The following is a 23082-nucleotide window of genomic DNA, read 5'->3' as shown; positions in this document are numbered from 1 at the left end:
TAACAAAAACCATAGGGGTTAGGAACATCCTAAGGGCTCTCTGTGTGTCTAAATCTGTAACTGCCCTCTATTCTCCACACCAGCCTTTCACTAGCAAGTCAGAATCCAATTGTCTCACCAATCAAAACAAGGTAATTCACCCCGAGCCCGGGGTCTCGGGTTTAGCTCCACGCATAAGGTAGTTTTGATAGAAAAGTCTTTAGCTCATCTGCTGTAGTGAAGTTGAAGGTTCGATTCCCATGGGTAACCCTCACTGTAGCGGGGTACTGGAATGCAAACCTGATACCTTTCGCGTATAATTAGGAGCAGAATGGAGCCAGATGTTTCCTCTGCTCCATGACTCTCAAAGAAAAGTCCTGAAACAGCATTACTCTGCTACCCTTGTACTCCAGTGTGTGTTGTTTCTTGTAGAGTTACAGAAGCTTTGCTCTGACTGCGTAGTTTAGGAAGCGAGCAATGACCAGGCGCGGCCTTCCAGAATCTTCTCTGCGCACCCCCACTCTATGGACACGCTCAACGATCACTTGGCCTGTTTCTGATGGCAGGCCCAGGGAGCGGGGAAGCCACTGTTCAGTCAGTTCTTTCAGCTCACCCTCAGGCACCATTTCGGGTACGCCTATGATGCGTAAGGTGTTTCTGCGCCTGTGATTTTCCTGATCTTCGACTCTGTTTGCGAGAATACACACTCGATCTTCCAGTTCATGAAGCTTACTCTCCGCTGCCACAAGATCTTCCTGGGCAGAGATACGCTCTTCCTCGTGTTGGAGCCGCGCTGCATGGCCCGCTATGCTTTCTTTGATTTCATCCATGCTCTCATGCAATTTAGCGAGTTTGTGATCCAGCAATTGTGAAAGGTTCCTCACTGATACCTGCATTGTATCATCCAGGAGCGCCAGGGCCAGAGCCGCCAATGGCTGGGGCGCGGGAGACAACGCCATTTTCTTTGGGGTAGCACTTACTCTCTCCCGTCCAGCCTGTGGCTTCTTCATCGGCATGCCCCCAGAGCCTCTGGAAAACGCGATCGTTTTGACAGAAGACTGCACAAGACCTTCGTGAGTTCCAATCAGGCAATTAAGATGGAAAATCTAGCTTAAATCATCATTTAGTCAGGGTTTAAGAGGCGCGGGGAGCCAACAGGTGTCCGCTCAGGTTGAGACCATCACGTGACCCCATTTTTAGGCTTTTTAACTTTTCAAATCATACTTTTTAAAAGTACATACATGAATTGTTCCCTCTAACCTGATCGGGAATCCTCCAACTGCACTGCGGCCAGTGGGGGGTAGTGCTTCAATATTGTATTTTGCCATCACTAGGGACAGGCAGGTCCTTTGGAGTCCCACACAGTTTGCCTGTCTCTCGTTATTGAAAATGTGATGGTGAAACAGGCCCCCACAATTGCTGGACTATAGGTGGAAGACTCCCAGCTTAGAGGGCAAAGTGTGTATACATGTGTGAGTGAACATCATGAAACAAAATGACACAATGAGCAAATAATATTTATTTAAAAAGCCAAAGTACCAACAAAGGAATTAATCAAGCTGTGGCTCTAAAGCCAGAAAAAAATGATGCCAGTCTGGGCACAATGCATGCTGAGGGATACCACCCTAAAACACAATGCGTGGCATATAAAAAGCAAGAACAGAATTGACGGCTGCAGTGTACTTTTCAATGACTTACCAAAACAGAAAAATTCATAATTAGGATCATGCCGGACTTCATGTTACAGAATTCTGTAAAGCACACTGAGGTCAGATCACTTTAAAACAATAGATATATATAAGCTACAGATTTTTTAAAAAGCATTTGATTGCTGATGCTGTATAAAGCAAAACTTTGAAGATTCTTTAATTTCTTACCATCCATGCTGTGACAAAGTCTCCCAACCACGTTCCTACCGCAGCTACCTTCATAAAGCTCTCGTTCCTAACGCCCATGTAGTCTGTTATAACATATGTGCTGTGGGGAAAAAAAGTCAAGGTCTTATGCATTCATTGAATTCAGTACAATATACCTAGCATGCTGCCGTTTAAACAATGGTATTGTCTCCTGCTGACAGTACACAACTGCTACCTAAAGATTACAGAATACTGATCTGATTATGAATTTAAGAACAGAATTAATGCAAGCTCTGCGCTTAGAAGCCTATGTACTAAACTACTGTGTTAGGTGTTTAAGGCAGATTTTAACATGTTAAATGGAGAAAATGCAAGAAACGGTGCCCACTGAGCACAAATTCTTTAACGGCAGTTCTGTATGGAACTGATGTTATAGAATATTAGCATAAGTCCTCATCTACGCGCCTTACATTAGACGCAAGCATTTACGCCAGCTCAAAGGCTTGTGTAAATGTTCGTACCCAACTGCAGGAGGTAAGGCATACATGCTATACTATACTATCATTAATGAACCTAACTCCCTGACATGCCCCCGACCTGCCCATGTCCCCCTTGAAGTTGTGTACTCTGGGATTTGAGTGCGTAACTTATAAAATAGCTATTAAGGGAAATTGCAGGTGTAAGTACTAATTGGTGCCAATCAGCACCAATTAAGGCCAATTATAGACAATAATTGGCTATTAATTCTAATTAATAGTCAGTTATTGACTTAAGGTACGTGTACAACTGACATGATATAAATTGTGTGCACAACTTTGGGGGTAAGCACTTAATGCAAGTCTACAAAATAGCTATAGCTAACACACTGTAAAAGCAGTTACATTAATTGTACAAGGTATGCTTGGGGTCCTCAAATCCAGTCCTCGAGGTCCACAACGCAGCCTAGTTTTCAGGATTTCCACAATGAATATGTGAGATCTATTTGCATTCACTGCTTCCACTGCATGCAAATAGATCTCATACATAGTCACTGTAGAATTCCTGAAAACCAGGCTGCGTTGTGGACCTCGAGGACTGGCTTTGAGGACCCCTAATGTACGCACTTACATTTGTGCACTGATTATTATTAGAACAATAGCACGTGCATACATTATGTGTGCATATACACATGTAAATACCAAATTCCATCTAAGTACTATTCTGTAAATACATGTGAATCCTACATAGCGGGGATTTTATACATAGGTGTACTCATAGGCAGAGTCAGTGTAGCATGGACAGGACCAAGTAGGTTTGATTGAGAACGGGGGATGGCGTGACGTCAAAAAGTTGAAGCCGCTTATGTTCCCCCTTCCCCATGCAGCTGTCATTCTGCATATACACAAAACAAAGCAAACAAACCTATGAGCTGCTGCATCCACGTTGTCGTTCTTTATTGTTGGTAGCATTTTTATATAACTTCACTTATATTTTCAAACATGCCAGCTTGTGCAGCATACAGATGTACACAGAGGAAGTATAATAACTGAATAACTTTTAATACATACAGTCGTTATTTGTTATAAATCATAATCAGTGTGTCATTTGGAGAGGACATCCTAGCATGTGTTATATTCGTGCAGAGAATTTTTTCTCCTGGTGAAGGGCCACTAAAACAGACGTCAACTTATGAGAATCAGGTGCTCAACAATCAGAGTTTCCATCTATCTATTTATTTATCTATGGCAATTATATCCCATATTAAACATGAATTAGGTTGAAAACTGGGAGCATTTAAAATCTTTTTTTTCCCTGTGCTTAGATCAAAAGAGAAAGATGGTTTGTGGGAACTTGCTCATGTTTTGTGGAATGCAGTGGTATAATATAAAAATGCATTTAATATTGTTTATTACTACTATTTATAAGAAAGATATTAAATAATGAGGGCATAGCTACCTTCATGCAGAAATTCAGAGTCAGTCTAAATGTGCCAACATTTTCCAGTTCTGTGATATTTCTTCTTCAAGTCAGTTCAACAGCATTTTCTCAGTTATTACCCAAATGCAAACACAATTATAATGCTAATTAATAAGTTTTGGATGTTACTGAATTCTATTATTTTGTCTCACTGTATTTCCAGTTTTGGAACAATATAAGTCATCACAAGGACAAAATATAAGAAAACCAATGGACTGCATTAGGGGCTTATAGCCCATTTAGTTAAACAAATGAGAGATTTGCATGAAAGAAAATATTTTTATTTTGACTTATGAAAAGTACTTGTCCCTGAAACATGCTCAAAATGGAATAATCTATTTGTACAAAAGAGATGAGGTGAAGATGTGATTCCATGTGCCCCAATGAAAAGAGAGTTTAATTTTACTTCCAGTCTTTATAACACCAGGCTTCCCAAGGCAGATTACAACAACAGTTAAGATGAACCCATCAGTAAACAAGACATCCTCACTGAAATTTGGCTATATATTACTGTATTGTATAGAACAGTGTAGAAAAATGAGCAAAAAGCACAGCCTTTATTAGTGCTGTTTCCACCAGCTACAATCATTTTTGAAGCTGCTTTAGTGATATTCAGTTTTGATTTCATAAAATTTATATCTACATATGGGCCACTTTCAAATAAATTAAAAAGCTATCAAATAAGTAAAAATAATAAACATATATTTGTCCTCCACCTTTTAAGGCACTGCTTATCCAACTGGAACAGCTTTTGACTTTTTACAGATGAACCATGCATAGTCAGTCCAATATTTCTAATAACCTTTTACTATTGTTTTCAATAGCGTTTGCTATTGTTTTGAGTGTACTTGTGACTTTGCCTACTGCCAGAAAGCTACATCTACTGGCTTCATTCCATATAATGGGCTAGACTGAGGCATATTTTCAAAGCACTTAGCCTTCCAAAGTTCCATAGAAACCTATGGAACTTTGGAAGGCTAAGTGCTTTGAAAATATGCCTCATAGTCTCATACCATCTCCTATTCTCAATCTAACCTCCTTGGGCAGGACACACATGTAACTTACAGAATACTACAAGTTATGCACACATCTCTCACATTTAAGTACTTGCACATATATTTTTGCTGTTACACTAATGTTCTAGAAAGGAATGAACGGGCCTATGTTCCTTTAAAGAATAGGCTCCTTCAGGCACCCTCTGGGCTCCTATCTATTGGCGCACAGGTATAGAATTATCTCGCTAACATTACGGGAAGAGGCAGGGAATGAGCCTTGCAGTTGGAGGCTGGCAGATAACGTAGCAGATAATGCAGAACCAGGGGCGGCCCAAGACAATCTGCCGCCTGAGGAGAGTCATGAGCTGCTGTCCCGGCTCCTCCGCCACCCCTACACCACGGTCTGACACCTCCCCCTTCCCCGAACTTACCTTTTATTTTCTTGCTTTTCAAAAGGCAGCAGCAGCGATTCCCATAGGCTGCCCTATGGCTGCTACTGAAAGTTATCTTGATAACTAAAAGACTTTGCTCCCATGATGAAAAAATGGCTAAACCAAACAAATACCAGAAATGACATAAAATGAACATTTTCTGGCTGCCCACTCCTAGTGTGTAACAGTTTCTGTAACTACCGTTTCAATTCAAGCACAGTCTACAACCCTATTTGTATGGGAGAGTCAGTAGACATTACTTTTATCTCTAATATGCAGCTTCTCTACACCTTTTCATCATCATCATTATCATCATCCTTGTTGCTGATTCTGACCTGCCCACTATTTAATTTCAGCCCTCAGGGGAAATCTAATCTTTCCATTTATTGTCCTTAATCAATGGCTGATTGAATCAATACTTGAATCAGGATTTCAGATACAGGCCTGGGCTTTTTTTTTTTTTTTTTTGACAGTTCAGACCTATCAAACACCTTCTGCGGGAGGATTATGCCTTGTGCGCAAGCCCAGGCACAATCCTTCTGCAAAACTCCCCCAATGATCAACACTAAGAGTGCGCATCAATTTGTATGCTATTAGTTTTGATCATGATGGCTTTAAAACCCGGCACTGTTTCGGCGCAAATTTGCCAGTGCTATTCGGAACAGCGTGGAGGATTTCGTTGGGGCCTACATTGTAAGTGAGGCAATGGAGAATGAAGTGACTCGGTCAATGTTATAAGAAGCATCTATGGGGAGGAAAAAGGAGCTGAACCATGGCCTTTTTGGTTCACAGCCTGCTGCTGTTCCTACTTGATCCATTAAAAAATTTAACAAGCCGCAATCAGGGTTGTACTGTATTTTTAGTGAATGTGCTTCACATTAGGTTTTGCTGTTCGGGGAGACTGGATTTGCTCTGCATGTTTCCTAGGACAAAGATCTCCTGTAGCTTGCTCATATTTTGATGTTTAAGGTACAAATGTTGGTGTCCAATTAAAAATAACAACCCACTGAATCCTAATAATATAACATCCATGGGAGATGTTTGTTTATTGCTGCTGTTGGTCAAACACTGCTGTAGTGCTGGCACAAAAGAGTTGTCAATGTAGCTATATGGGGTTATTCTTCTTTCCCTTCTACATGCATTGCAGCATTACGATGCAAGCACACGTTTCGATTTAGTAGAAAAGGAGAAGCTTAATGCATTCCATGCTGGTGTCAGTTTTTACTAATCATTGCTTAGTAGTCGGTTTCTGACCCTGTCCTACAAAAATGCTCCCTGAAGAAACAATGCAGACCAAGAGAGAGCCTGCCATCTGTTGCTCATTCATTTGGATTATAGCCAATTAAAGATGGTTCAGGGTAACATCAGGAATGAAATGATCTCAGGGTGACCTTGTTTAAAAGGAGTAAACGCACTGTCTCATGCAGTATAATCTTCAAAACTAAGTACACCAACCAAAAAAATATTAAAATAATACTTGAGGCAAGCCAAATACAACATAAAACAGTGCCCTCTTTTGTAGTTGCTATGGGTGTTTAATTGGTTTCAGATACTCTTGCAAAGGAATTTGTGGCATATGGCTATGAGAAGGGTACTTCTGCAATACTTCAATTCTGGAACAAGTATAGGCAACATGCATGGCAGGATGCTCCTGCTAGTAAGGCGATTTATTGGGCTTTTAAAACACCTAGCACTGCTTGTTCTAGGGCTTTAGATTATATAAACGTGTGCTATTTTAGTATAGTGGCTCTCATAGATATTTTTGTTACAAAATGTTTCAGTGCTGAGCTTTTTATTTACTAGTTTGTACTTATTTATCTATTAGTTTTGTTACATATGCATATATAACAGGAGCCTTTCACTTCAGGTTTGTTATTTACTCATGTATTATGCAAGGTGATTTAAGAATTTAGAATTAGAAATGGCAGTATATAAGACACAAAGGTAAAAGAATACATTTTCAGAAAGGGGCTACCCTAAGGAATGCATCAAAGTGTGTCTGAAAAAAGAAAGATCATAACATAGAAAAGAATTATTGAGAAAGAAGAATATAAGTACATAAGTAATGCCACACTGGGAAAAGACCAAGGGTCCATCTAGCCCAGCATCATGACAGCGGCCAATCCAGGCCAAGGGCACCTGGCAAGCTTCCCAAACGTACAAACATTCTATACATGTTATTCCTGGAATTGTGGATTTTTCCCAAGTCCATTTAGTAGCGGTTTATGGACTTGCCCTTTAGGAAACCGTCTAACCCCTTTTTAAACTCTGTCAAGCTAACCGCCTTCACCACGTTCTCCGGCAACGAATTCCAGAGTTTAATTACGCGTTGGGTGAAGAAATATTTTCTCTGATTTGTTTTAAATTTACTACACTGTAGTTTCATCGCATGCCCCCTAGTCCTAGTATTTTTGGAAAGCGTGAACAGACGCTTCACATCCACCTGTTCCACTCCACGCATTATTTTATATACCTCTATCATGTCTCCCCTCAGCCGTCTCTTCTCCAAGCTGAAAAGCCCTAGCCTCCTTAGTCTTTCTTCATAGGGAAGTCATCCCATCCCCGCTATCATTTTAGTCGCCCTTCGCTGCACCTTTTCCAGTTCCACTATATCTTTCTTGAGATGCGGCGACCAGAATTGAACACAATACTCAAGGTGCGGTCGCACCATGGAGCGATATAACGGCATTATAACATCCTCACACCTGTTTTCCATACCTTTCCTAATAATACCCAACATTCTATTCGCTTTCCGAGCCGCAGCAGCACACTGAGCAGAAGGTTTCAGTGTAGGAAGAAGATTGAACTCAATAGTGCATATGACTCTTATCAGTTTTCCAGAGACACTATGAAAATATTAAGGAAGCATTGACCCCTGATAAAGAACATTGATTGATTTGTTAGTAAAGACTTATTAGAAGCATAGCAGAGGCAGGAATTTAAAGGATTTTTATGTACCTTCAGCATTTCAGAGTACGAGAGATATACAGGAACCTACTGGTTTGGGACATTGCTCAATCTGTTCAGTCAATTCCATCAAAACCATAATATATCTAGCCACGGGGAAGCCTTACCATTTGAGACATCTCTCCAACTGTGGGATTATGCTCTTGTGGCTTAATATATGTTGGTAAAACCAGGAGATCCCTTAATGCAAGTCACATAGAACACCGCAGCACAATTAAAAATAAACTCTTGGAGAAACCTTTAGTAGAACATGCAATTCAGCAGAATGATGTTTTGAGGAGTTTAGGGATTTTTTGATTAAACAAGTCACAGATATCATAGAGAGGAGATATAGACAGCATATTATGAGATTTAGCTTCCAATTTAAGAATGTAATTTAAGAGTATATCTATAATGAGGTCCCACTGGGTGTACTCTGGCATGTTCTGGTCAGCAATTGAACCATTTAATTTGTTTTTTGTATTCCTTTATTTGCTTTTAAACTGAATGTTTTCTCATTTATTCTGGCTTTCTGTACCTTTTTAAGACCTTTTTGAGGATTTGTTTTAAGGATTTTCTACTGTCTTTAAGGTTAATATAATAAATCCAGTATTTTTTACCATCACAGACAGCTTCCCAATACATTCTGGTACCAATTATGCCACAATCGCCTCACAGGACCCACTTTGGGCCTTTTGTTCACCCCAACAGAGAGATAAAATCCCTCCTGCAACTGGCTCCTAAACACTAGCATTGATGGCACATTCTACATGTTTGGGCTAAAGGTGATTTCTGCCTCAGATGGGGGGAGCAGTTTGCTTCCTGTTGTTTGCCCTAGTAGCGAGGGTTCCTACCTGGATCCAAATCCAATCAATCTATTGGACCTGTTACCTTAGCAACAACTTGAGCAGGATAAGTTTGCTGCTTCCCTCTTGTATAACAAATTTTTTTTATTCCAAAGCGAAGACAGGTGAGGAGTGCCTACTCAGTGCTTCCTTCCAGTGGCCATCTTGACCCGTGCACCATGATTTGGCATGAGCACTTTCGATCATGGAGATGTATAAAGATACATACATGCCTGATTGCTGTGAACTGCTCAACGATATCTCAAAAAGATGCTTATGTAGTTCAAGACAGTTCTAAAAATCGAGGACCGATGACGATAGGAGAGTGGCAGCCAAGAAACTATACAGCTCCACAACTCCGTTTCACTGAGGTCTTCAAAATAAAAAAATAAGAAAAGAACTGTCTTGTACTACGTAAGCATCTTTTGAGATATCATTGACCAAAATTTATCAACAGCTTATGTCAATATTGGAGCCTTATTTGTAGTTGATTGCTGTGAACTGTCATCAAGCTGGTTGCTAGTTTCCATCAAGGTACTAACAATTGAACTTTTAACATCTACAAAGAGGGGAACAGTAAATAACACCGTTAATATATTTTTCTGTACTGGAGAGAGAGGAGAAGCATAGTACTGATGTATATATGTTGGCCACCTGTATGTGAAATGTTATATTTTTAGTTTCATCAATTTGAACCAAAGTAAAGTTTTGAGTTTGGTACAAGCTGACAACTAAGTTATTCATAGAGATTTAAGTCTGATGCTGTGCTTGCCTGGCCTTCCAGGATATTCCTCAGCTCAGCTCTGGTCCCTGAACAAATTCTTTGTGTGTCCTTCTACCACTGTCCCGGGAATTGACTAGGCAGCCACCTAGATCACATTAACAACCAGGGATTCTACATGTTACACAATTGCTAACTTTAGGTGACATTTATAGAATTTGGGGGATGGTTCAAAATAAACAAACACAGAGAAGAGGCATTAGAAGTCTGCAGCATGTGCAGGAACAAAGCAGGCACAGAGACCAGAAGAATCTTGTCCAAAAGGACCCAAGCAATCTTTATTCAAAAGGACCCTGGCCACATTTCACCAATAAAGACGGCATCAGGCGTATAACAAAATACTAACAAAATAAAAACATTTGAAAATTTACTAACGTGCAAAAACATACATATCAAATAAAACCAAGCAATAAAATACTACACAAGTATCAAAAATGTAAAAAGCAAAATATGTACATAATCTGTAGCCATTTAATAAATCAAATTTGCATAATTGTATGTAAAAACAATATAGAATAAAAAAAATCCACAAACATTAATTAAATAATGGACTGCAGTAAAAAGCATAACTAGCTCTTTGGATGTTAAAAGGAACCACTACGTAAAAAAGGTGCAAACATAACTGTGCTGATGACAGTGCAAGGCTAATGATACAAAAGGCATATCTAGCCAGGGATAACAAGCAGTGCTTTCCCTGGATACAGAGCATCCAAGACTGTTTGGTTTTATGACTATGTTTTGCTTGGTTTTATTTGATTTGTATGTTTTTTATTTTGTTAATATTTTGTTATACCCCTGATGCAGCCTTTACTAGTGAAACATGGTGTCAGGTCCTTTTGAATAAAGATTCTTCTGGACTCTGTGTCTGCATTGTTACTGTTCATTCTGGTACACAATATATACAGATCCTGCTCTACTCTTCCATAGACTTGAGACCTAGGAAAAAATTACCTCTCGGCAGAATAGCAATCTAAAAGGAACAATTATGTTTTATTGGACTTAATATATTGTTCTATCTGATTGGCAGGTCTGAGCGGTGTATGATCAAAAAATAAAGAAACTACAATTTAAAAAAGGAAATGATCACAATCATATCAGAACATTCACTCATCATCTAGATTTAGAGCTGTGTCTCAAAAGCTCATTGGAACAGAAGCGTTTTCAGCAGCGCCTTAAGGAGCCCTTTTACGAAACAGCGGTAAGCCCAATGTGAGCTTACCACTCGCTAATAGGGAAGTACCGCTGGGCTACTGCAGCAGCCCAGCAGTAGTTCCCCCCCCCCCCCAGCATGCGCCATTTCCGGCGCTGTAAAAATATTTCAATTTTTGGTACACCAGTGTGTACCAGCAGTAACTGGGCAGTGCCACATGCTGACCGGTTACCGCCAGGTTAGCATGGGAACCCTTACCAACAACCTCAATGGTTGGTGGCAAGTCCTCCCCTCCAAAATGGCCAAGTGGCACGTATGTGCTGTACGGCCATTCTTGTCATAAAAGGGGGCCTCAACATGCGTCAAAAACACGTGCCAAAGCCAGCGCAGGCCCCCTTTTGCTACAGCTTCGTAAAAGGACCCCTAAATTTCCAAAAAGATTTTCTGGCACATAAGAGTGGAAGACGATTGTTCTGGAGCTTAGGGGCCAGATAGTAGAAAGGTTCCTGGAAGGAGTATAAGAAATAGCAAGAATGGAAAGGAAGGATGGGACACTGAGCTAGTAGACTTTATATGTCAAACAAAAGTTCTTGAACTAGATACGGTGACGTGGCTCAGCAAGAAGTGAATGTCCTCGAGTGGTCCAGTCAAAGCCTAGACCAGAATACAATAGTGTCAGACCTGTGAGTTCTTGTACCAAGTAGAGCACTGCCGAGCCCGGTACTCGGACCAGGTTCTGCTTGGCGGCCAGACAATCCCGGGTTTCACCTGTGCTGACCGCCGTTCCCCAGAGGTTGAGCCCCTAGGTGCGGCTGCAGGGCTTACAAGATGGAGCAGGAAGCGGGGTGATGAACATGACGGCCAGACAGGCAGCAGGCAAGAGAGTGATCCAGGTACAGGCAATAGGCAGGCAGCAGACACGAGAGTAATCCAGGTACAGGCAAGGTCAGTAGGCAGGCAGCAGACACAAGAGTAATCCAGGTACAGGCAGAGTCAGCAACAAAGAATAAAGTAGAGGAGAAGCACACTATTGAGCAAGTAACACCTACCAAAGTAGAAGCCGAAACATGGAGTCCAGGGAGAGCTCAGCTGATAAAGTGCTGGCGTCTGACATCAGCAGGGAGAAGGGGCACAGCCATAGGACAAGAGCAGGGGAAGGAGGAACCGGAAGACCAATAGGAGAGAAGCAAGGGAAACCAGGGAGAGGACGAACAGACCCAGGTGCATGGAAGCAAAGCAATCAAGGAGCCTGCAGCCACAGAAGAACTACACACACATGGCTCAGGGCTCTGCCAGTCAAGTGTGCATGTTGACGGGACCCTGCGCAGCCCGAGGATGCCGCTTGCGCTGAGGTAGGGGACATGACAAATAGAAAATCTGTGGCAAAATTTGAAGACTGCAGCTCACAGATATTCTCCAGCCAACATAAAAGAGTTTGAGATATTCTGCCAAGAAGATGGGAAAAGTTCACCATTTTATTAAGCAACCTTGGTACACATTTATATTAAATAACTCAGGACTGTTACCATTGCAAAATGGACTTGTATGAAGAATTGACTTGAGGGGTGTAAACACTTATGCAATCAAGACTCCTGATTTCTTATTCTTAATTACTTTTTCAATTTCTATGATTTTTATATTGAAAGTGTAAAATATGTTGTTTAGATCAGTGAAACAAATTCCTATGCTAATGCATTCTGAACTGTATTTTATTTAGCCAAAAGAATGTGAAAAAGAGCAAGGGTGTTTAGACTTTTACAAAGCATTGAATATGAGCAACTGGAACTGCAGGTGGTCTCCCTAGCACACAAAAACATTGGTTTAAAAATTTTTTACAAGGACATTTTTCATGGATGTCCATGATGTTCATTGATTTCCAAAGCAGGAGCATCCCTGAAGACAATCTCTATAGATTTATTTAGCACATACTAATGGAAAGGCTTGTCAATAAAATCAAATAAATGCAGCTTTACATCCTGCAGCTACAGCTTTCTCTCCTCCCCCATCATCATCCCAAGCCACTATCAACCTTCTTTCTGACGTGGCATCAGGGCACGTAAGCGGCAGTGCTCATTTATAGAACTGCCTCCAATAGGTTTTGTTGTGCAAAATTGCATAGCTACCTTTGATTTCATGCAGACCACCACAAGCAGCCTCTGAAGATGTTCTATTTGTAGCTATAAAGCTATATCTACTCTCCCTAACAAGCAGCATCTATTCACTTCTCTCACAGAAAAGCATCCTTTGCTCTTCACAGCAACCCATGCCCAGTATACACCTCTTTTCCCTCCCCCACCCAACAGCATCAATTTTCTCCATCTCCTTTTTCTCTTCCTTCACTATCCAAAACTCTGCAACCCTTTTTCTCTTTCCCATCCTACTGAACGATATTCCGTCCAATTCATGGGGGACAAGCTGGTCCCAATATTCAGCTGGTGGCAGGCAGCGCATTTGCTGTCTGTCGCCAGCAGCATTATATCCAAATATCCAATGCCGGGCCTAATCCAGTAACCAGGGATGCCCTTCTTTTTTCCATTATCGCTCAAGGATGCCCATCTGTTAGGCATGCCCCAGTCCCACCTTCGCTATGACTCCGACACGCCCCTGGGAACTTTGGTCGTCCCCGTGATGGGAAGCAGTTGGGGACGCCCAAAATTGGCTTTTGATTATGCTGATTTGGGCGACCCTGAGAGGACGCCCATCTCCCGATTTGTGTCGAAAGATGGGCGCCCTTCTCTTTCGAAAATAAGCCTGATAGTCTCAATAAAGCTTCTTTGTCTTGTAGAAACACAAAAGAAACTAAGAGTATGGCTCTAGTTTTAACTTCTTCTTTAGACAGTTCCAGGAAGGTAGAAATATCTAAATTATCCAAAGATGTTTCCTGTTGAACTTGATCTTTTGCCTCATTTGATTGTCCTGTAACTTCAACAGTGTAGTCAAATAATATAACTTCTGAACAGGTGGAAAGGAATGATCTTGATATTTAAAATTCTCCTTCAAAAATTTACAAAACATTTCTCTTGGTGAGATGTTTTGAATATGGGAAATTAAGTAATCGTAGATTTAAATTCCTCATTGCGTTCTCTAAATTTTCCATTTTGTGATGAAGTAATCTATCCCCTGCAAACTGAGCATGATTCTCTTGTAATTTTACAATGTCCATTTCCAGTTTAGTTTGTTTAGTAGTAATAGTTTCAATGATTTTCTTAACTTTTCTTGTTTGCACAGAATTATTTAAGGACACAGAGACAAAAGAAGTACTGACCTTATGAAGGATTTCAAGGGCAGTCCAAATGGATTCCAGTGATATTTCTTATGGTCTTTTCAATGGCTGAATCGCTGAGGCACATAGGGAAATCTGCTCTTGGGTGTAGCTAGCAGAAACGGCTTCCACCGTTGCCTCCTCCGACGCAATATTCAAGGAGTGCTGGATCCCCTCCGTTGAAGGCCAAGGAGTCGTACCCTTTGCAGCAGTCCCACTAACCACTTCTCAGATTGAAGCATGCATTCCCTTCGAGACTCCGTTTACATGTGGTCTCGGTACGGTTACCTCATCTGGTTGTGGTAGTGGAGGAGTAGCTGGTCCTGCTGGGCTAAGCTAAAAATTCGCTTTCTAGTCCAGGGCTCTTCCTAGACCTGGATACGAAAGCGCCCGAAATCGGGGTTGATACCATAAAGTCTGTAATAGAAACTTGACGAGTTGGAGGAGTTTCTAGCTTCGGGAGAGGAGGTCCCTTAAGCTCCCCCTTCCTCTTCGGCATGCTCGTATCAAAGTAAACAAAAGTTCAAAGGAAATTTTTACACTTTTTTTTTTAAGGAAATGGACCTTTACTAATCACAGGGATTGGCAGTTGGCTATTTCTAGGGGGACCCCTATCGCCAATTATTTAGGTGATGATAAGGGCTCCTGCGCTAACCTGGTGGTAACCGCTGTCCAATTACCACCAGGTAAACTCTGGCACTACAAAAATACAAAATATTTTTATAGCACCAGAAATGGCGTGCACTGGGGGTGGGAACTACTGCTGGGCTCCTGCAGTAGACCAGTGGTAGTTTCGAATTGGCGCATGGCAAGCCCTTTGTAAAAGGGCCCCTTAGCTATGGCTATAAATGAGCCAAGGGTCTATTTGCATCTTCTAGCTAAATTCTGCAGAAACAAGTACTGACCATTGCAGGCTAAAACACAGGCCCAGAACAATAGTGATTTTCTATTAAACTTAATTATCATTACATTTTTGCAACAAATTCTGGAATGTCATACTGATGTGACAGCAAAAAATAAAAAGTAAAAAATACAATAAAATAGAAATCTTTGCAAATTCATTTGCATATTATGTAAATGGCCTGATATTGTGATAAAAACTTTTCAAGGCGACATTCTTGCGGATTGGACCGCAGTTGAGAACCATCGGCCTAAAAATAATGATCTTTAATACTGCTGTCTGCTCAAGCACCAGTAGTTCATCCCTTCAGTAGAAATTAGTCCAGACATTGTTAGAAAAGGAGATCTGGCCTCCAAACCAAGGTCTATCATTTGGCAGAGCATAACACTACTAGACCACAGAATTAACTTCAAAAGAAACAAAGCTTAATTTAAACAACTACATCAGAAAATGTATTACACATCTCTAAAGAGCTTTATAGTACTTTTTTTTCCACTTAATAAATTGAGCCTAGTTGTACCAACAGTAGTAAGAACATTTATGACCTTTATTTCCTTGCTCAAGAAAATGTCATATCACCAGAGACTGGTGTCTAAGTCAATAAAATATTGTGAGACATTTACATGGAATCTGACATAAATTTCTTAAATGGTGTGAGGCTGAACAGTTGAAATCTACACTGCAACAAAAAATGACATGGGATGTCACCCAGGACTGAAAGTCTTTGAAAAACTATGGATATTATGGATATATCTATCTCTATAGACAGACAGATATAGATATAGAGAAATAAAATGTGTTTGTGTCTATACCTATATCTATTCACTGACTGAAACTGCCAAAGGTACAGAGCTTTATAAGCAGCCTAGGGAATGAGGTAGTTACTCTGTCTTGCATGAATAAGCCACACACCACACCGGTTTTCACATCTGTCACCCAGTTGTCCCTAACTCCAACAGCAGCTGCTGAGATCTGTAAGCATGCCAAGATGTCAGCTACAGAGACTGATGGAACCCATGGTGACTCAATCATTGAAAAGGCAGATGCAGAGCAAAATAAATAAACACTGTAAAATAAAAATAAAGTCTAGAAACTGAAGTTAGAAAGATAATGTGGGGACAAAAAGACACAGGAATCCAGAAAAAGCATGCAGATGATCAGGAAAATGGTATTACAAAATACAAGCAGCGCAATCTCAAAATTGCAATTAACATAACAGCTGTCACAGCACATTAAGGGGCCCTTTTACCAAAGGGAAGTAGGGCTATTGCCAGCTTGGTGTGCAGCAAATCAGCCCTACCACTGGGCTTGCCCAGGAACCCAGCGGTAGTTCTGGTTTTCCTGTGTGCCATTTACAAAGGTATTTTCTAGTGCCGGGAGGTGTGCCCAGCAGTAATCGGGATGTCCCACAAACTGTCTGATTATGATCGGAGCCCTCACTGTCTCCTAAATAGGAGGCAGTAAGGCCTCCAGCAGTAAAGTTTGCAATTACTGCATGGCCATTTACTGGCCTTTAACAAAAAGGCCTTTTTACTGGTGGTGGTAAAAGGTAGCCTAGGTGCACAGCAAACCCATGCACCGACGCCACCACGGGCCACCTTTTATCGCCATTTGGTAAAAGGGCCCCTAAGACTCAAAGGGGCCTGCTTACTAAGACGAGCTAGGGTTTTTAGCACACACTAACCGTGTACATGCCGATAATATTCCTATGGACATCTACACGGTTAGCTCGCACTAATTTTTAGCACAAGCTAAAAACGCTAGTACTCCTTAATAAACAAGAAAATGATTAAAAATAACCTATTACAGTAATGACATAAAACCTGATCTTGCTACATATTACAGAAAAGAATTTTTAAAAATATACTCTACATACTGTAAGTAATCTTGCTTTAAAACAAAACAGCAATATGTGCTAGTTTCACTTGTGACCTTTTTTGTCAGCAATATTTTGACATGCATAGGAGCCCTTTACACTAAAGTGTGGTACGGTTTTGCACTTACCACACATTCACAGCAAAAATTAATGTATGGTAAGTGCAAAGCCTGTGTGGTAAATGCAGGAGGCAAGCCTTGCACGTGCCGCACAGGGCAGACAGTTAAGGCATAGGCACCATGGTACATCCAGTGCCAGATAGCGCAGACACTCACGCTATCTGCTACTGCAAAAAAGAAAAAAAATCATAATACTGCTGCAGTGGAGGGTGAGACTAACTGGCCTGCGGTTTCCAGCCTGCTCCTTACTTCTTTTAAGGAGAAGAACCACATTCACCCATCTCTGGTCTTCCAAAACAACTCCTGATTATGAGGAAACAGGAAGTTACTTTACAGGAGGTGGGACACTGCAGGAAGAAGGGCCTGTAGCCTGTAGAGCACTCTCTCTCATCTGCTGCTGTGGGAGGAGAGCAGTATGATGACGGAGAGGAGTAGCAGTGATGGGAGCAGTGGTGGCAGTGGGAGGGGAGGGGGAAGCAGGGCCCTGAAGATTGTTTGCCCCAGGTCTAGCTTTGTGTCTCGATGGCCCTGTTGAAAGGTAATTTTATTTATTCATTTATGCTTTGCCTGTCAAACATATTAATGGGCCCTTTTACCAAACTACAGTACAAAGTAGCCTTAAAACATCCTTACATGGGTCATTCCTGCGTGCTAAGGCCATTTTTTTTTACAAATACAATAAAATTTATATTCCACTACAAACCATTGCTGGATCAGTGTGGATTACAATATATAAAAGAGCCAGGCCAACACTAGGAAATTACAGTAACTAATTAGAACAGAACACACCTACACTCCCCCCAACCTGTCCTCCAGTGCTAAAAAATAAAATCCATTTTTAGCACAGCGGAAGTGCGTGCTGATCACAAAATTACCACAGGATGCCTGAATGCACCCAACGATAAAGCCTTTTTTTGCAGCAGTAAACACGCATTAATGCTTACCGCAACTTAGTAGAAGAACCCCTAAGTGAGTTACAAAAATTATTAATAATACACACCAAACATAAAATCATCAAGTTACATAAAACATGCATTATACAAAAACAAAATCAACCAGTGGACATAAAAAATCAAATTAAAACATCAAACAGCAGTGCCACCAGAACTTCCCTTAGCTCCTATCAGGTCTGTATTACTCAAATGCAGTAAAACTTGCTCCAACTGCACTTTTAACAACAAAATGTACATTTGGTACATGCAAAAGCTGTGTAGTAAATGCAGGGGTCGTGCCCAGCATCTGCCCTGCATTTACTGCACAAGGCAGAGATTTACCGCACAGATGCTATGTTATAAGCAGTACCTGACAGCGCAGGAGCACCTATTCTGTCAAGCACTGTATGTAATGTATGCAAAACACTAAAAAACTAAAGAGCTGCTGTGGTTCTGTGCGGAATCCCCCTCCAACTCGACATCAGCTTCCCACTCCTGACCCCTTCCCTGATGTAATACCCAGCCCCAATCACCCTCCTGATTGCAAGCTGCAGCCCCAGTCCCAACCCCTCCCCCCACCCCACAACATGAAGCTGCACTTGTGACAGCCAAGTACTTACACTTTATAGCCCTATTCACACCCCACCACCCCTTCCACCCGCCCAAGGCCAAACTCTGCCCCCACATCAACGTCCTGCCCCTCCAGACCCCTCAACTCCCCTAACCCCTCCCTGGGACTTACTCACAATCTCATTGGTAGTTCAGAGGTACCCATATGGCAGTGGTCAACCTCTGCTGCAGCACAGGTTGGTGTCATCATCCAAAATGGCATCCTAGCAGTAATCTGGTGGTACTACCGCTAAGGATCATCATCACCATTTTGGATAACGGTGCCAACCCAGGCAGCAGCGGAGGATGACTGCTGCTCCCTGGGTACCCCTAAACTACCAATGAGGCCCTGAGTAAGTCTCAGGGAAAGGTCGAGTGAGAGAAGGGGTCTGGAGGGGTAGGAAGTTGATGTCAGAAGTATGGCTTTGCTTTGGAGGGATTGAGAGATGGAACATTCCAAAGGGGATCAGGGATGTGGAACATGTCAGGAGAGATCGGGGAATCTGGACTGTTGGCAGCAATTGTTGACCTGCTGTATCACAGCTATATGTACCACCTCCTTTTAGGTGGCATTAAGTTCAGCTACACTACCGGCAATCAGGAAAGCTAGCGAACAGTAAAGCCAAAAGCCAAACGCTAGCTGTCACAGCCGGCCATGCTTCTTCCTGCCTCTGTCGCACTTAGATCCGGCCCATTCCCACGTTAGTACAGCATTATAACGCAAAGGCTCCTGTTTTAGCACAGCAGACAGTAGCACAAGCCTGCACTACTGTCTTTCATGCTGGTAATGCTGCATTAGCTGCTTAACACTGCTTAGCAAAAGGGACCCTTAATACTCTTGAATGTATCCCATCCAGCCCCAGAAAGTTGCCTCCTTTTAATTTAACTAGCTCTTCTGAAATTAGCTCAGGATCTATCTCACTTCCAATCCAATTTCAATCATTTTCTGAGGCTCTACTCCCAACCCTTCCTTAGTGGACACTGAACAGAAATTTATGAGGAATTCTGCTTTATTCTCATCAGCCTCTGCATATTTCTTCCCTTCTCCTTGGCACTTTTGCACTTCCCTCTGTCACTAATAAACATAAAATTAGTCTCCCCCTCCCCCTCCAAATCTGCCATTTCAGCTATTGTTATTCCTTTCCCATCTTTGCTCTTCTGACTATTTTCACAGCGTTTCTTACTTGTCCCAGATACTTTCTGCCTCTTCTTTTAGTGACTTCTTGCAACACTAAACCTTTTTGTCCTTTACCTATTCAGTCCTTTCTTTCTAAAACCACAGTGGCTTTTTTTTCTTTTTACCTTTATTCACTTTCCCAATAAAAAAGTTTGTTGTCATGACAATATTTCCCTTCAGTTTTGCCCATTGCTCTTCTACGTCTAGATTTTCCAGTCCAGCTGCTTGAGGTTTTTACCGTCATTTAAAGTTACTTTTCTTGAAGTATAGGACTTTGTTGTTAAATTAACTTTCTCCGCTTGTTCTCTAATAGTTTAGTTTATTTACAATCGATATAGCACCTTAACTGGCACACAGAACAAAGCAGGTTACGATTAACAAAAAAAAAAAGAAAACAGAAAAGAAAAAGAACTACAATACTACATAGGAAAGATAAATACAAAGAAAAAAAACAGACCAGATAGAAGACAAGAGGTAAATAACATAAGAATAGTCATTCTGGGACAGACCAATTGCCCATCTAGGCCCAGTATCATGTTTCCAACAGTGGCCAATCAAGGCAGAAACCCATATAGTAGCAATACTCCATGCTACCAATCCCTGGACAAGCTGTGGCTTCCCCATGTCTGACTTAATAGCAGAATATGGACTTTTCCTTCAGGAACTAGTCCAAACCTTTTTTAAACTCAGATATGCTAACCGCTGTTACTATATCCTCCGGCAGAGTTCCAGAGCTTAACTATTCATTGAGTGAAAGAATATTTCCTCCCATTTGTTTTAAGTGTTTCCATGTAACTTCATTGAGTGAGGAGGTGTAGGTGCTTAGATCATATACACCAAAGCAATAATAACATTTACTGCAAGCTGCCCCATCCCTGCCCCATCCCCACAGGTTCTATCTCTGTCCCCGTCCCTGCAGGTTCTATCCTTGTCCCCATCAAATCCCCATGGGCTCTGTCCTCATCTGCAGAAGCCTCGAACACTTATGATTTTATATTTAAATTTTTTTTATTAAAGTATAAAAAGGAATATGATGTGCAACTGTTGTTTATAAATCACAAATAGAAAATAATAATAACAACGAGCAACTATAATAACCCTCCCACCACCACCACCATCATCCTCTACCCTCCCAACCACAACAATAGCTGACTTCTACTACCCCAAGGAATCCTAATCCACCCTGTTAAAATGTTCAGGGGTACAAAATACAACCCTAGTAGCAGAGAAATATGCCCTATGAAGCACTGTTATGATTTTTTAATCTGTGGATTAATAAATCAACAATCTCAGGATTCAGTCTAGCTCTCCTGTCTTCCACAGTCCTTTCTACAATAGAAGATGTCTTCTCAGAAGATGTGCTGGTAGCAGGAATGTACAGGATCCCCCATGCAAATTTTACCAGCTGTGGCCAACGTGTTTGCTTGTTTTTCCAAAAAATGTAAATATCATCATCTGTATCACTCAAACATATATATATATCAGTCCAGTTCATTAACAGGCTTCAAAGTAGAGAATGACACAGGGACGTTTTTCCTCATCCCCACATAGTTTGTCCCCATCACCACAGGATCAGTCCCCATCCCTGCCCCGTCCCCATCCTCATGTCATTCTCTACTGCATGCCTCAGAGGCGTAACTCACTGATAACCAACCTTGTCATCGGCATCACAGAAAAGTTTTTATAATCAAATGCATCAGTGTCTTTAAATCGAATAAAAAAATTAATATTAGCACTTCACTGCTATTTTATAATATTTTTAAATTTTTATATTAATTACTCATCTGAATTAATGCTCCACTGTCAGGTCGGGGAAACAAGCTGACATGACTCATGTTTTGCTTAGAAAGCTGTTTCAAGGAGAGTCCTCTGTTAATAAAACATTCAACATATATGTCTATCTAGAACATCCTCAGCACAAATTATTTCCCGTGATTTGTTGGGTGCTTAGATCATAAACATCAATCAACTGAACGCAAGCCTAAATCCTCAAAAGTCAAATGAAAGAAATGTGTCTTGAGAGGAGACTTAAATTAAACAAATATGCTGTTACACAGAGCTATGAATTAGGGTTGTCTGTACGCTATTAAAAATTCACACTGGGAAAAACTTTCACTCAGGCTTACAGCAGTTTTCCTTTGCTGCCGTTCAGTGACTTCTAGGTCAGACTAAAGACTTGTTAGTATTAATTTAGTCACAGTAATTAGTTGCTTTTCTAAGGAGAAGCTCTAGCTCTTGCAATTTATTGTTTACGTTTTTATACAGTAAATAGGCACCTGTGCTTACAGACAAATGAAGCAGTGCCGTCTCGGCAGTTCCTAGAGTCTAAACAGGGTGATCCTTGCTTTAAGGCAGTCTTTTCTGGCTTTTTGCTACTCAGGAAACTAACACTATGTCTCAAGGACTCTTCTTCCAGGAAAGCTGCTAAAGCAAATCGTTTAGCAAATATGTTCCTCATATACTCTAAACAATGATAAAATATTCTGGGAAGAGCTCCAAACCTCCACCCAAGGTTAAAACACAGTCTGAGCAGTGACAGAAAGGTTATCTGGAACCCTGAGATGATTCCAAAGGTAAGGTACCAGAAAAAAAGAACATGCTGGAACATGCTATGCCTTCTAGACTCAAGACAGTGCGTAGCTGGTGAGGGAAGGACCAGCCGATGATCATTAAAGGACCCCAATGATCGTGATGGAATATAAGGGATCACTGGCAAAGAAGATAGATATGTGTACCCTCTTGAAGGGTCTTCAATGCCAAAAGGAGGATCTAAAATTGAAACTGAAAAGCAATAGGAAACCAGTGCAGGCAGGCAAACCAGGAGAGGACATGTGCAATCAAACCTACAAGAATAGCACAAGAATTGAGCGGCTGTATTTTGTAACGTTTGAAGACACTTCAGAAAGTATAGTGAAATTCTTGCACAGACTACACTACAGTAGTCCAATCTGGAGATAAGAAATGCGTGCAGCAGGATTCACATGTTCTTGTTATCAAAGTAACTATATATAGCTCGCAGTTGTCATAGTGCGAGAAAACTTGCTTTAATAACACTTGAGACGCAAGGTGTGAAAGAAAGTTCATTACCAATTATAATCCCCCCAAGTATCTGAACAAGTCAACAGGTTTAAGAAAGGTATTAAACAGAAACAGAATCATAGAGGGATGCTCAGAGCTGCCTATAAGCCAGCATGTAGTTGTTTTAGCAGGGTTTAGTTTCAGAAGATGTTGAGAATGCCAGTTTGTCACTGAGTCCAGGCAACTTTG

General features: G+C 41.2%; 1 protein-coding gene across 1 annotated transcript in view; it reads right to left on the bottom strand.

Moving 5' to 3' along the window:
• TMEM117 (transmembrane protein 117) overlaps positions 1-23082 on the bottom strand; it is a 485233-nt gene that overhangs the window by 243966 nt on the left and 218185 nt on the right. The window contains exon 4 of the mRNA XM_030217133.1: positions 1857-1956. Coding sequence (XP_030072993.1) covers positions 1857-1956 — 100 coding nt within the window. The remainder of the gene's footprint in view (positions 1-1856; positions 1957-23082) is intronic.

This window comes from Microcaecilia unicolor, chromosome 10, assembly GCF_901765095.1.
Source record: "Microcaecilia unicolor chromosome 10, aMicUni1.1, whole genome shotgun sequence".
Lineage (NCBI taxonomy): Eukaryota > Metazoa > Chordata > Amphibia > Gymnophiona > Siphonopidae > Microcaecilia > Microcaecilia unicolor.
Note: the sequence above shows the minus strand (reverse complement) of the source record. Positions and strands in the feature narration are given on the sequence as shown.